Genomic DNA, 13,094 nt, shown 5'->3' on the forward strand with positions numbered 1-13,094 from the left:
GCTTTACAATGTGATTCTTTTAGACTTTTAAAATGTTTGAGCAGACATTTTGCTTTAAGCTCCCTCTTAAGTTCACGTTTTTCAATATACATATTTGTAAGCTTGAGGTACTTGGAAGCATACTTTTTTCATTTTGAAGAATTAAAAGTTTGTGGCATAAGGTAGAAAATATATCTTGCGCTAGCAGCTTCACAACGAAATAAGAATTGCCAACAATTAGGCGAAGCACGGAATTTTAGCTAAGTCGCTTACCTCAAATAAACCAACGAAATTTTTATCAACTTTTAGAATGTGAAAAGTTTGTGTACCATTAGGCGAAGACTAATAATATAGTCTAATTTGTATACCAAAAAGATCGTTGGTCTCTTTGTGGAGATGAAACTTGAGAAATAGCTAAGTCGCACACCTCATATGAAACGACGTCATAACTTTGTTCAAAACCTGCTTCCATATAAATGAAAAATGAAAATATTTCCTACAATTAGCCACAGTAAAGAATTCTATCCAAATGTCTAACCTCGAATATGCCAAGAAAATGGTTGTCCCCCTCTAAGAAGGTAAAAATTTGTCAGTAATTAGGAGCAGTAAAGAATTTAAAGTAAGGCAAACCAATAAACGCCTACTTTAAAGCTTGAAAAATATATGGCTAGAGATCTTAAATATCTTGAAGTATTACGCTTCTATGTTATGAACAATAGCGAAGAACTAGTTTTCTTCTATGTGAATCAGAAAAGCGTTGAAACACTGTGAAATACATGAAATAATCGTTACGCGAATATGTCAAGGTCTCCGATGAAAATGTTGTGCACATTTTGGCGAACTTTAAAACTTAATCAAAGTCGAATAACACAAATATACAGGAAAAGTTGCTGGCCACTCGAATGTTTGGGAAGAATATGGTTATAAATCTATAATTTCCTGAACAATTGCCTTTTTGGGTTGCCCAAAAAACCATTTGCTGAAAGTGTTGCCTACCATTAGGGGAAGTTAAAAATTTAAGTCAAGTCATACACCACACGAAACTATTTTTCTTCTAAGTGATCGAGCAGTTTGAGATATTGTAAGGACTATGAAGAAATCAGAAGAGACAACAAGAAATACTAATACTATCTTTTGTATTTTAGGTAAAAAATATGGGGAATCAGTGAGCTAACAGTCAATTGCGCAGCGTATATACAATGTAATGTCTGACTCAGAAATATTTTCAGTTGGAATCATGAAATTTGTGAGATTGCAAGTGATAATCGCTGGAATTTAATCTATAATTTCATTGCCTCTTTTGTATTTGTCATAATATAAGGGTCTAAACAGGTAAGTAATATGGCAGTATATTACACAAAATGAATATTAACAAATTTCAAATTTTATATTTGCATACTGTCGGTATATCCTGTATGAAATGCGAACAAGATGAGACCAATGAAAGTATATTTTTGGTATGTTAATTTCATAAAAATTRCTTGAACTAGAACGAATTCACATGCATCGAAATTTTTCTTTGAGCTTCTCGAATTTGTGTCAATAAAATATTAAAAATTTGGTCTTCTCTCAAACTCATTAAAATACGAAATACTGATTTACTTCGTAATAATTGTTATTTATTAATATTATTTYTGTATATTATTTTGGTATACTTTTTTAATGCAGTCTTCAATTACTGAAGCGTAAAATGGCTGCTACAGTATACRAAATTAATTCGCTGAAATTCTTGAACTACCAAAAAACTTATAAATGTTATTTTTTAAGAACTCTAGCATAAYTTTTTGTAGAATTTATAAATTTAACTGAAATGCGTGGTGCATTGCCCACAAATATGCGCATGTGGGCAAGCCGCAGCAATTGCGCTTTCTCAGTTAGCTAAAAAATGTTCACTATTTTTAAGTGCATTTTTCATATTTTTTTATWATTTTTTATTTTTTTTATTTTGTTTTGTGCGCATATTTATTTTCTCACAGATTTAGCAGCATTTTTGTGGCTTAACTCACGCTGCTTGTATGCGCGTGTTTGTTTTTACAGTTCGTCTAGCAGTTAACTAATTAAATTATTTTCAAGTGCAGAATTATGCGTGCTTTTTGCCTATGTTGTTTGTCTTTTTTATGGTAAACATTTATTTGTGCTTTCACAAGCGAAAAATAAATAAACCACATAAAAATATAAAGCGCTTCGACAATGCACATGAATTATTTAAAAGCATTTGTGTTGACTGGCGGAAAAAAGTGAAAATTAGTTTAGCGGAAAGTAGCGAAGGTTTTAAAGTTATGTGCGCAATGCTTAGTAGAATTTTGTAGATTAAAAGTTTAATTTAAGAGGCATATGTAACATATATAGTATGCTGCATTATCAGGCTATTACTATACTATAATACCAAGAGTAATTTAGAGTTCCATATAGGTGTCTGTTTCTATGCTACGTTACATGTAAGTGAGCTTCTGCAACGTGATTTACTGCGCTTTATTTAAAAATACTTTAAATAGTGCTTGTAATTTTTTAATATATATACCATATTATTGTAAAATGAAGACAACAACAGGTTGCGATTTTTTTTTATGTAACTCCGTAAAATTAAAATATTTGGGAGCTCAAACTGTAATTTAAAATACTACGAACAGATGTCAGAAGAGCAGCAGATTAATATCAGAGCTCAGCTATTGAAAACAAGCAAAATCAGTGAAAYGTTCAATGTAATATATTATAGTTTAGCTGGTATTATGCCTAAAAGTATGCTAGTTATTATATTGAACAGAAAGTAATATCCTAATATACTACTTCTGATATTTTAATTGAAAAAGTCTTATAAAAGTGAAATGTGGTTACTTAAGAGAATACATGAAAAAGTACGCTAAGCAAAAAAATAAACGTGTATTGAAACTGAACTGGAAAATGTAATAAATCAAATATAAATTTGAGCTTTAGATCTTCTACTATCACATGAAAATATGTATATACAATTTTCCTTAGAAACTTTTTTTGAGCTTGATAACATTGATGTAATACTCTTAGATAGTTACAGAAGTCAAATGACATAGTTTTTTAAAGCATATTTTTTCTGGGTAAAATAACAAAAACTAATATTGTATAATGCATATAATCAGGCTAAGTTGGCAATATTTCCTAAGGATAAAAAAAAGTTAATATAACTAATTAATATTAATTAATTAAATATACCATATTTCAGTAGGAAAAATAAAATTAAGGTTATATTAAAAAARCAAATTTGAGGTAAAAAATCACRAGCACCGCTCTACACGATTGTTGTTTAAGCGCCAATAGTATATTTTTGAGTCTCACTGCATGTTAAGTTTCCGTTTTCACCACATCAAAAACAAGGGGCATTTTTTTCCATAATTTTTGCTCTTAAAAAACTTTTTTCGTATTGTTTTTATTTGTTTATATGCAAATCAATGCCATTTGTATTAGGCAAAAGCAAACTTAAAGAGCGAAAAATTCAAATCTCAGTGTTTTTAAATGTTAGGAACCACAATTTGAACATGAAACCAGTAAATGTATTTTTCTGGTTTCAATCCTAAAAGTATGCTATTAATTTTAATGCTGCCTACCCTTAGGCGCTGTAAACCAATTTATTCATTAAATAAAAAGTTTAGCTTATGAAGCATATTTCAAAAACTAKAAATATTACTATTTTAATGTCTCGAAACAGAATTTGAGCATGAAAACACAAACCAAAAAATAATTTTCTTGATTAAAAATATTTTTAATATTTTTTTTGTTGGGTAGTGTACTCAAACCTAGAATTTTTTAAAATCTGCATATTTTTTTAATTTCTGTGTTAAAAGATTACTGTTAACTTTGGCCAATCCTAAGGGTATGCTATTACATTATATGTTGCCTACCTTTAGGTGCTGTTAGCGATTTCACAAATTAAATACAAACTGGCACTTTTGACCCATATTTCGAAAACTAAAAATTTTAAGGCTAATTTCTTTGTACATATGTAATGTTAAGGATTTAATAAAAAGTGTTTTACTAATTTCAATAATCGGATATTTTATTTGCAAAATCTGGTAACTGTTKCCAACTCACTTCTTAGCTTAGAAAAAAAGAAATGTTTTTAAACTCTWGAAGCTATCATATTGCAATAAAATTTTGCATATTTTGACAAAAAAAAACCATGTAAAAAATTTCTAATCGGTTGCGCCAATCCCAAAAGTATGCAATTACTTTTCCTATTGTCTACCTTTAAGCGCTGCTGGCGAATTTTTTCATTAAGTTACGAAGCCACACTTTCGAAAATTATTTCGAACTCTTTCATCATAATTTTATAGCTTATTTTTTCTCCACTTTTTTGGGAGATGTTAAGAAAATTRTTAAAAATTACCTACATATATATATCAAGCGAAATTTCATTTAAAAACTGTCTAATCTTTGAACAGTTCTTAGTTCATTTCCTAAATAAAATACATTTAAACTGAAAGAATATAAATTTTTAGCTACTTTACTTTAATGAAAAATTTAAATACTATATATAAAGAATAACTAAAGATTTGAAGCCTCTAAGTCAAAAATGAAAAATAATTAGATATTAGAAGCCTCTGTAGTCAAGGATGAAAAAAAAAATAAAAATAAAAAAGTAATTAAATATATGAAAAACGTTTTCGATTTAACATTAAGCTTAGCAAATGCTTTTTAAATTGTGATTTTCTAAAAAAAAAAATTTTTTTCGCATTTCACACCCTCTCATGCAATTTGTTTGCTCAACTGCAAAATATCGCTTCCCTAAAAATTTTACCAAAGTAAATGAGAAAACAATATTTTTTAAATTTGTTTAAGCGCCAATAATAGATTCTCAACTTTATTTTGCATTTTTCACTTATTTTAAAATTTTTTTTAGTTGTCTTTGTATTTTTCATTTTGTTTGTTAATAATTATTATTTATAAGAAACTTAAACGTAATAACTAATTTTATCAGTCTATTTAACAATTTTAATTYTTTTATATTTAAATTTTCAAACTTTATCGTTTTGCTATTTTGAAGTCCAAAAAGAAATCAAATATCTTTAGATATATATTTACACGCATATACAATAAACACGCACGCACACATACAAGCACACTTATTAACCGCTATATGGTAAATACTAATGCTAGTGAAAATCATTTGTTTTATTTTATCTTATTTTGTTCAGTTTGCCTGCCTCGCTTTGCTAAGTGCTTAGATGTTAAGTAATAATTTAAGTTTAATTCAATAATTATAATTTAAGTAACTAGAACTAGTTAGCGGTTTTACGTAGTYTGTTTGTTTTGTTGTTTTTTCTGTTTGCTTTAAGTTCGCTAGTTTTGCTTTTGGTATGCTACTTTTTACAAAGTCTCATATTTGTGCGAGTCGCTTCAGCACATGCCACTGCCTAAGCATGCCACAGCAAGTGTCCTCAACAATTCACATTCACTGCCCACATACAAGAACTACTAGTTGCCTGACTGCCTGCATACGCRTATGCGCACATACACACACACACATTTGTATATGTGTGCGCTTGCAGGCGTTTAATTAAATTCACTGGTTGCACAGTCTGTCTCTGGCGCCTTGACGCGCTCTAYATTTTTTACACTAATACACACACGCGCACACTTTTAAGCACTCGCTGACACATATACACACGCACGCATACACACTTAAAAATACATAGAAATTTTCTTTGCGTTTGCTAGACAATTGGTTCGGGGCGCGCTTACACATTTAAGCAGACCGCCATGCGCGTTTTACCGCCCGCAATGCCGCCACCCAAATCCAGTTGTTGTTACGCCCACAATGGTCCATTCAGTGCCGCGCTCTCGTTCAGCGATAAACTGGATTCGTAGTGTGCCAGCTGCTCGGTTGGTTGACGATTGCCGCTACCCGCTGAGCTGGTGCTATTATTGCTGCTGTTGGTGACGCTGCTGCTGCGTTCGCTGTTGTTGCTRCTATTGCTGCTGCATGTGGTCGCAGACGCAGCCAGTGCCGGCGTCGGCGGCGSCGCTRCTGTGGATRGTTCCTTTGCTGCGCCGCTGCTCGCTGTGCCACAGCGACAGCTGATGCCGTCATCACTGGCGGCAGACGCGTGCTTGCGCGCGCCACAATTGCATGGTTTCTTGCAGTTATAGCTGTTGTAGCAAGCGCCAGTGAGTGTRCCGTTAGGCGGCGCTGTGAAATTGGATGAGAAGCTGGGGTGTAGGCCACCTTTGGTGACGCGTTTCTGTGTGCCCACAGCGCAGTTGTCGCAATTGTTGCCGGCACTCAGCTTCTGCTTGGCGTAGTCGACGCTGTCGTAGGTGGGCGCGTTGCCACCGCCGCCGCCCACATGGCCGTTGCTCAGCGTGCCCAAATAAGCGGGCACCGCGTACTCGTGCTGCTGATGCGCACGGAGGTGGTGATGATGATCGAGCGTTTTGGCKCCACCGCCGAGCCCAATGCCACACATACCGCTGCCGGCGCCGCCGATGTTATTCAGCAAATCATTTTTATGCATTTTGTGCGAGAGCTCATTGAGTGTGTTGAACTTACAGGCAGCAGTGGCGGTAGGTATGGGCGCATAGCCGCGCGCGCCAACGCCACAATCATTGATGGTCGCATAGTTGTTGCAGTCCGAGTAGTGCGCCTTATCAACGCCGATGCTCGCACCGCTGAGGTGTCCATTTGGCAGACCAACGCCACCACCAACAGTGCTGTTGCCGCCTGCGGGCTGGTATTCGTGCGCTGAAGCGTAAATGTTCACGGCCGAGCGCGTGGCCAGACAATTGGCGGTGATTGGTCGCTTGCGTATGTGCGGCARTGCGATGCGTAGCTTCTGCCAGAATTTTTTATCATCCCACTCCAGACAGGTGCTCGTACGCAAGTAATGGCGCATATCCATGTCGATGTCGCGTTGCGGCAAATCGCCGTAGAGTATGAAGACCAGACGTTTGCGACGCTTCACCATCTCATGCAATGCTGATTTATATTCGAAACGTGTCCATTCGTTGTAGAGGAAATTCTTCGATAACACGACCACAAACTGCTTGGCGCTCTCTGCCGCCTCGATGATGGCATCCGTTACGTACGCATTGATATTCACATCACGATAATGCAAACACAAGCGATAGCCGATGTCRTGTTCCAGCGTCTGTGCCAATATTTGATTAACGAAGTGCTCATCCTGTAAGCTGTAGGCAAAGTATGCGTCACACAGACGATCCTTGTCCAGCGACTCGACGAAACCGTGCGCATTGCGGCCTGCATAACACATGTTGAGCAGACAGTTTGTATGTGCCCACAGTTTGAGCTCGTGGCGGTAGCAGAAGATGCCCAAGATGAGCACGAAGAAGCCGACAAAGGCGCATGTGGCGATTAAGAGCAGCGGCAGTAGATGTTCGATTTCGCTGGCGTGTGCATATGTGGTGACCTCATCGCCGCGTAGCGTGCACTTCGTGCCGTTTTTTTCGCGCAGCACGCTGGTGGCATTGTTGTAGACACAGGAGACGCGTGCCGCATCGACAATCTTCTCGGCCGTCTGTGCGAGGTAGGTGCGGAAGCGCATCAAGTAGCTACACTCGCAACTCCACTGATTGTCTGCGAGCCCAATCTCTACTAAGTATGGGTTGAGTGCCAGCTGCCAAACCTCGAAGTGCACAAGCCGATTGCCGTCCAAACGCAGCACTTCCAACTTACGCAAAGCCTGGAAACTGCCATTGCCGACGCTGGCTATGCGGTTGTTCTGTAGATAGAGTTCGCGCAGGTTCTCCAGATTGCTGAACTCATCGCCACGCACCTCGGCGATGTGATTGTCCTCAATATGCAGCACCAACAGCCTACGGAGACCGCTGAAGGTTGTATTATGCAGCGACTGTACATTCGAGTTATTAACGAAGAGCACAGCAAGGTTTTTGCGGCCCAGGAAGGTGTGTCCTGGCAGCTCAGCAAAGTTGTTGCCATCGATGTACAACTCAGTGGTGTCCATGGGCACCTTGCGTGGCATTTGCGTGTAGGCAGCGCCTGAGCATTCCACAATATTCGTGGACCACGTTTGGTCGTGGAAGCAAGTACAATTCGTCGGGCAGGTCATCTCGCAGTCGCAAGCGTCGAACTCACAGCAATGGCAGACGGCGAAGCAATGTGTCTTGTAAGTGCATAGGAAATGCTTGGGCTCCGCATCGATGAGTGGTATGTAGGCGCGTTCACGATTATTCAGCAGTTTGCAATAGATGGTCTCCAAGTCCATAATACGTGGATACTGTCGCGACTTAATGTGATTAATTTTCTGCAGCCAATCGATGTTGCAGTCGCAGGTAAAGGGATTGCCGCCAATGTAGAACTCAGGCAGTGAACGCAGCTCATGTACGGGCAGTATGCGTAACGATTTGATGTCCAGCGTGCTGATCTGGTTGGCGTAAAGGTCAACGCGCGTCAGATTGGACTTATGCATGAAAGTGTCCGGATCGACGATGTGTATGAGGTTGTCGTTGAGGAAAAGCAGTTCGATAGAGTTCGGTATAGAGGAGGGCGAAATGCGTTGTATTTGATTGAAGCTCGCATCCAAAGTTTGCAGACGTATTTGCGTGTCCAGGCTGAAGCGATTGGAGAGCTCGCCCAAACGATTCTTATGCAGATCCAACCACTGCAGCGTGTTGGGCACGTGCGCATAGTCAAAGTGCTCCAAACGGTTATCGGAGATATTCAGCCAGAGTAAGGAAGGCATATTGCTGAACAAACCGTTGATCTCGCTTARGTCGTTACCATCCAAACGTATCGCCTGTATGCTCGAGGTCATCTCAAAGGCGCCAGGCTCCACAACGCCAATGCGATTACGTGCGAGGTTGAGTATCTGCAAGCTCGGCAGATCCTTGAAAGCATTCATTGTTATATTCTCCAAAAAGTTACCAATCAAGCGGAGACCATAAAGATTACCCAAACCCTTGAAGGCGTTATCCTCCAGCACAGTAATCATATTCTCACCAAGGTCCACCGTGCGTAGCAAACGCATATTTCTCAATGCCAACGGTACTGTCTTCAACTGATTGCCGTTCAAATTGAGATCTTGTAGTGAGCTACAATTGCGGAAGGCTTCCGGATGCACGCCAATCAAAGCATTATTGTCCAGCGAGAGCAGTGACAACACATAGAGCCCATTGAGCGCATAAGCGTCCAAATATTTGAGACGATTATGTGAGAGCAGCAGTGTGTGTAGATTGTTCATGGGCGCAAATGTATCGGCGGCAACATTCTCCAGCTGATTGTGACGCAGGTTCAAGATYTGTAGTGTATAGAGATCAGTGAAGATCTCCGGTTCGAGTTTGGTGAGCTTATTATGCGCCAAATTGAGTAACACCAGACGTATCAGACCCACAAATGTGCTGCGATCAATCCAAGTTGAGGTGATCTGATTGTGTGACAGATCGAGCGCTTGCAGTTGATCGAGATTGGAGAAAAGTTTCGGTGAGAGCACGCTGATCGAGTTGTTTTGCAAGTATACCTCCTGTATTGTGCCAGCTTGCTCGGTGAAGAGCTCGGAAGGCAAGGCAACAATTTTATTCGAACTGAGGTTGACTATTTGCAGATTCTTGAGACCACTCAGCGCCTTATCCGCGATCATGGAGATTTCATTGTTGTTCACTTGCAACACGCGCAAACGACGCAACGTGCCAAAACCGTTGGCGGGTAGCAACACAAAATGGTTGTAAGAAACATCTAGTATCTCCAAATCTAAATTGCAACTGGTGTTGCTAGCGCTGCTGCCAGTTTGCTGGCGCCTAGTCGACACCTCGGGTGTTGCTGGGGTGGTGTGCTCTGTATTAGCCGCTTGTTCACGAGTGCGTTCACGAAAACCCAACTCATTCACGTCCTGCAAACGATTCTCGCTCATATTCAGCGATGACAAACCGCTCAGTGTACAAAAGATATTATCCGGCAAGGACCAAATATTATTCGATGACAAATCCAAACGTTCCAAGTTCTTGGCCACAGCGAAGGCATCGGCTTCAATGTCGAAATTGATCGTAGGCCATAGTATATTATTGGTGCGCACTGTCAGATTGCGTAACTGTGCCAAACCTTCCAGCACATGCCGATTGAACTTGGCTAACTTGCAGTATTGAATGGAGAGCTCTTGCAGACGCACTAAGTGCGCAAAGGAGCGCGCCTCCAGCGAGCTCTTCGCCATAATTTCATCGTTGCACAAGACATGCAACGCCACCGTATGCTCGGCGGGTATCACACTGAAATTGGTTGTATCGAATTCGCTATTGACCGTACGCAGATTGCAGGTGAGTGCGATCTCTGGATGATCCGGCCCGGCTGCGGGCAAAAAATGGCAATCATCGGGCGCATCATAGCGTGGATCCTGCGCTGCGGTGCCGGCAAGCATGCCGCCCGCCAAGCCCGGCTGCAGGTTGGCGCCGCCATAATGTGTCGCCGTAGGCGGTTGTGGCAACTGTGAATTGGTCACGCCCGCCTCGCCCATAATGGCGTTGGAGTGTTGCTGATGCTGCTGCGCTTGCTGTGACTGCGCTTTGCTATTGCTTGCATGCAGCTGCTGCTGTTGATGTTGTTGCTGATGCTGCTGCTGCAAGCTGGGCGCTTGTTGCATCAACTGCTGCTGCTGTTGCATATTGCCGCCAGCTATGAGCGTTAACAGCACGGTGATGACTAGTGTGGCATGTTGGTAGAATTTTTGTGTACTTTGTTGTTTGTGTAAATARTAGTTGGCCATTGTGTAAGAATTTAATTAAAAAGTGCTGTGCAATTAAATATTAAATAGGATGTTGCAAGTGGTGGTGTTGTTGGTGTGTGTCAAATGTAGTTCAAGCGCTCAAACGCGTTTTATTTATGGCTTCAAATGCTTGCAGTTACAGTTTTAGTTGTTGTTTTGCGCATTGTTGTGCGTTTTTAACATTTACTATACACTTTTAGTTGCACACATAACGCGACACGTGCCACAAGGCGCTGTAGAGTCAATGTTAATTAATAATTAATGTGCGCTTGGTGGCTACAATTTGCATTGTTTAKATTTTAATGTGCGTTACTTAAGCGTACGTGCAACACGGCTTGCAACACATACGTGCAACATGCCGTTTTTTAGTGTTGGAATTAATTATTTTTCGTTTTGTGTATTTATTGTAGACTTTACGTAGTATTTCAATTATTATTTTTATTTTAATTAATTTTTCAACTTTAAATTTATAATAATTTTTGCAAAATTTTAATAATTTTTAAAAATTTTGCTTTTTAATTTTTTTATGGCAAATTTTTTACAGTCATTTATTTACAAAATTTCTGTTTTTTTTTTTTTTTTTTTTCTTTAATTTACCCTTCTATATTTATATTTTGGTTGTATTTTTTCTTTTTTTTTTTTCAAACAACTGTATGAACTTTCCTAATTTTCCACGCGAGTTTCACTCAGCTTTTCGTTTCGTTAAAGTTCGTTTGCCACAAATCCTTGCGTTTTTTGCTTGATTTTTCACGAAGTATTTTTCGACTTTAATTTTGGCTCTGCCACTCGCTCGTTCATTCGCCCACAAAAGCACCAAAAAGCCAGTACAAAACCGTGTAACACACAGCAAAATGCTTAGACTTCGGCGTTTGCTCCTTCGTGTCGTACTTTTGGCGACTTGCGCTGCCTGTATGCGTCTGTTTTAGTCCTCWGACCGTTATTTGCTATTTTCGGCATACACCAACGTTCGTTTAGTTCGTAAAATTTGCACAAAAACACATACAATGTACACGCGGCGCACTTGCCACAAGCCTTGTGTATACTTTTTCCGGAAATATATACACTTGACCGCTGCCAATCAATTGTGTTCGTTTCGCTGGCTTTGCGCCACTGCCACACTGTTAAGTATACACATTTAATCAAATCAAATTAAATGCTAATAAATTTTCATTTGTGTTGCAAGTGTTGTGCACTTGCGGCGTGGCATTTATGAGAGTTCCAATTTGTGGATACCAAATAATAGGCAACGCGCACTTCGGCTGTTCGGCTACTTTCACGGCTGCCAGTGCGTTTATCACGTGAAGTAAGCGCTTTTTTGTTGTAATTTGTTGTTAGGTAAAGACGCGCCCGTAAAATTTTGTCAGTTGCACACAATTATTATTTAGTTGCAAWATTTTCGTAAAACTAAATCAAATTCACACACTTTTCGTATTTTATTTTGTAATTTGTTTAACTTATTTTATGTTTCTTCTTYTCGAGCAACGCGTTGGCACTTAACTGTATTCCAATTGTATTTTATATGTGCGAATAATGTTGCTTTTGCTCTGCGCGTTCGTTTCAACAGCACTTAACACTAACGTTTACGTGTCCTGCACATTGGCATTCTAATCGAAGACTGAACCGCTCGACGCACTGAGGCAACCTTTTATAGTACAAAGTAGCAGAGTCACAAAGTTACTGAGTGCCAGCCCATTGTGACATGCCGAAGAGCGGCAGCAGAGCTGTGCGTGTGGTTTTTGTTTCGCCGCTCGCCACAACGGCACTGCATAGCTGGCATACCCACGGGCTGTATGCCTATTGGAGTTGAGTTGCTGGTCGTGAGCGTCAGCTGTGCGTACAAAATCAAGCGCGGAGCGTTTAAATTAATAATAGAGAGCGCACAATGTGCAGAGAGTGAGCGTTAATGCGGCACGGAGCGCAACGCCTTTGGTGAATTTTTATGGCAAAAGGATATAGAGGACTTACTGGTACACATGCTGCTGGCCACTTTTAGTAGGAAAATGGTAATAATATTTTCACTGCACTGTGTTCAGAGCAAGAGAGTAGAAAACTTAATACTATGTATGAAAGCATGTTCTTATTTTCAACGCATTTTCAGCGCAGTTTTTATGGCGCCAATTTAAATTTTATAAAAAATGTCTTTCTTTCATTTGAATTTAATTTTTCATAAAAAATTTGAAAAAAAAAATAATTTATAGTAAATAAAAAATATTTTTCATAGACATATACGAATTGTTTTGGTATCTAAAATAAAGATATTGAAAAAATACCTTTCGGTGTAAACTATTTTTAAGTACTTATAGGTTCTTTACTTAATTTAATACTGAAAAATAATAAAAATTTAAATTAACTCATTATTTCAAGTTAATTTTAATTTCAGTCATAATTTAGTCTCAATGAAATTACTAAAAAATT

The 13,094-nt window shown here is 39.0% G+C and overlaps 1 protein-coding gene and 1 long non-coding RNA gene across 2 annotated transcripts in view; both read right to left on the reverse strand.

The window, feature by feature from the left end:
- Positions 1–13,094, reverse strand: part of LOC108968907 — a 111,725-nt gene that overhangs the window by 52,482 nt on the left and 46,149 nt on the right. The gene's annotated exons all lie outside the window — the stretch shown is intronic.
- Positions 4,861–11,101, reverse strand: LOC108968906 (toll-like receptor 6). Its single transcript, XM_018933251.1, has one exon. The coding sequence runs from the start codon at positions 10,677–10,679 to the stop codon at positions 5,757–5,759; it is 4,923 nt and encodes a 1,640-aa protein (XP_018788796.1). The 5' UTR covers positions 10,680–11,101; the 3' UTR covers positions 4,861–5,756.

The sequence above is a fragment of the Bactrocera latifrons genome, unplaced genomic scaffold (genome assembly GCF_001853355.1).
Source record: "Bactrocera latifrons isolate USDA-ARS-PBARC rearing strain unplaced genomic scaffold, ASM185335v1 scaffold_231, whole genome shotgun sequence".
Classification (NCBI taxonomy): domain Eukaryota; kingdom Metazoa; phylum Arthropoda; class Insecta; order Diptera; family Tephritidae; genus Bactrocera; species Bactrocera latifrons.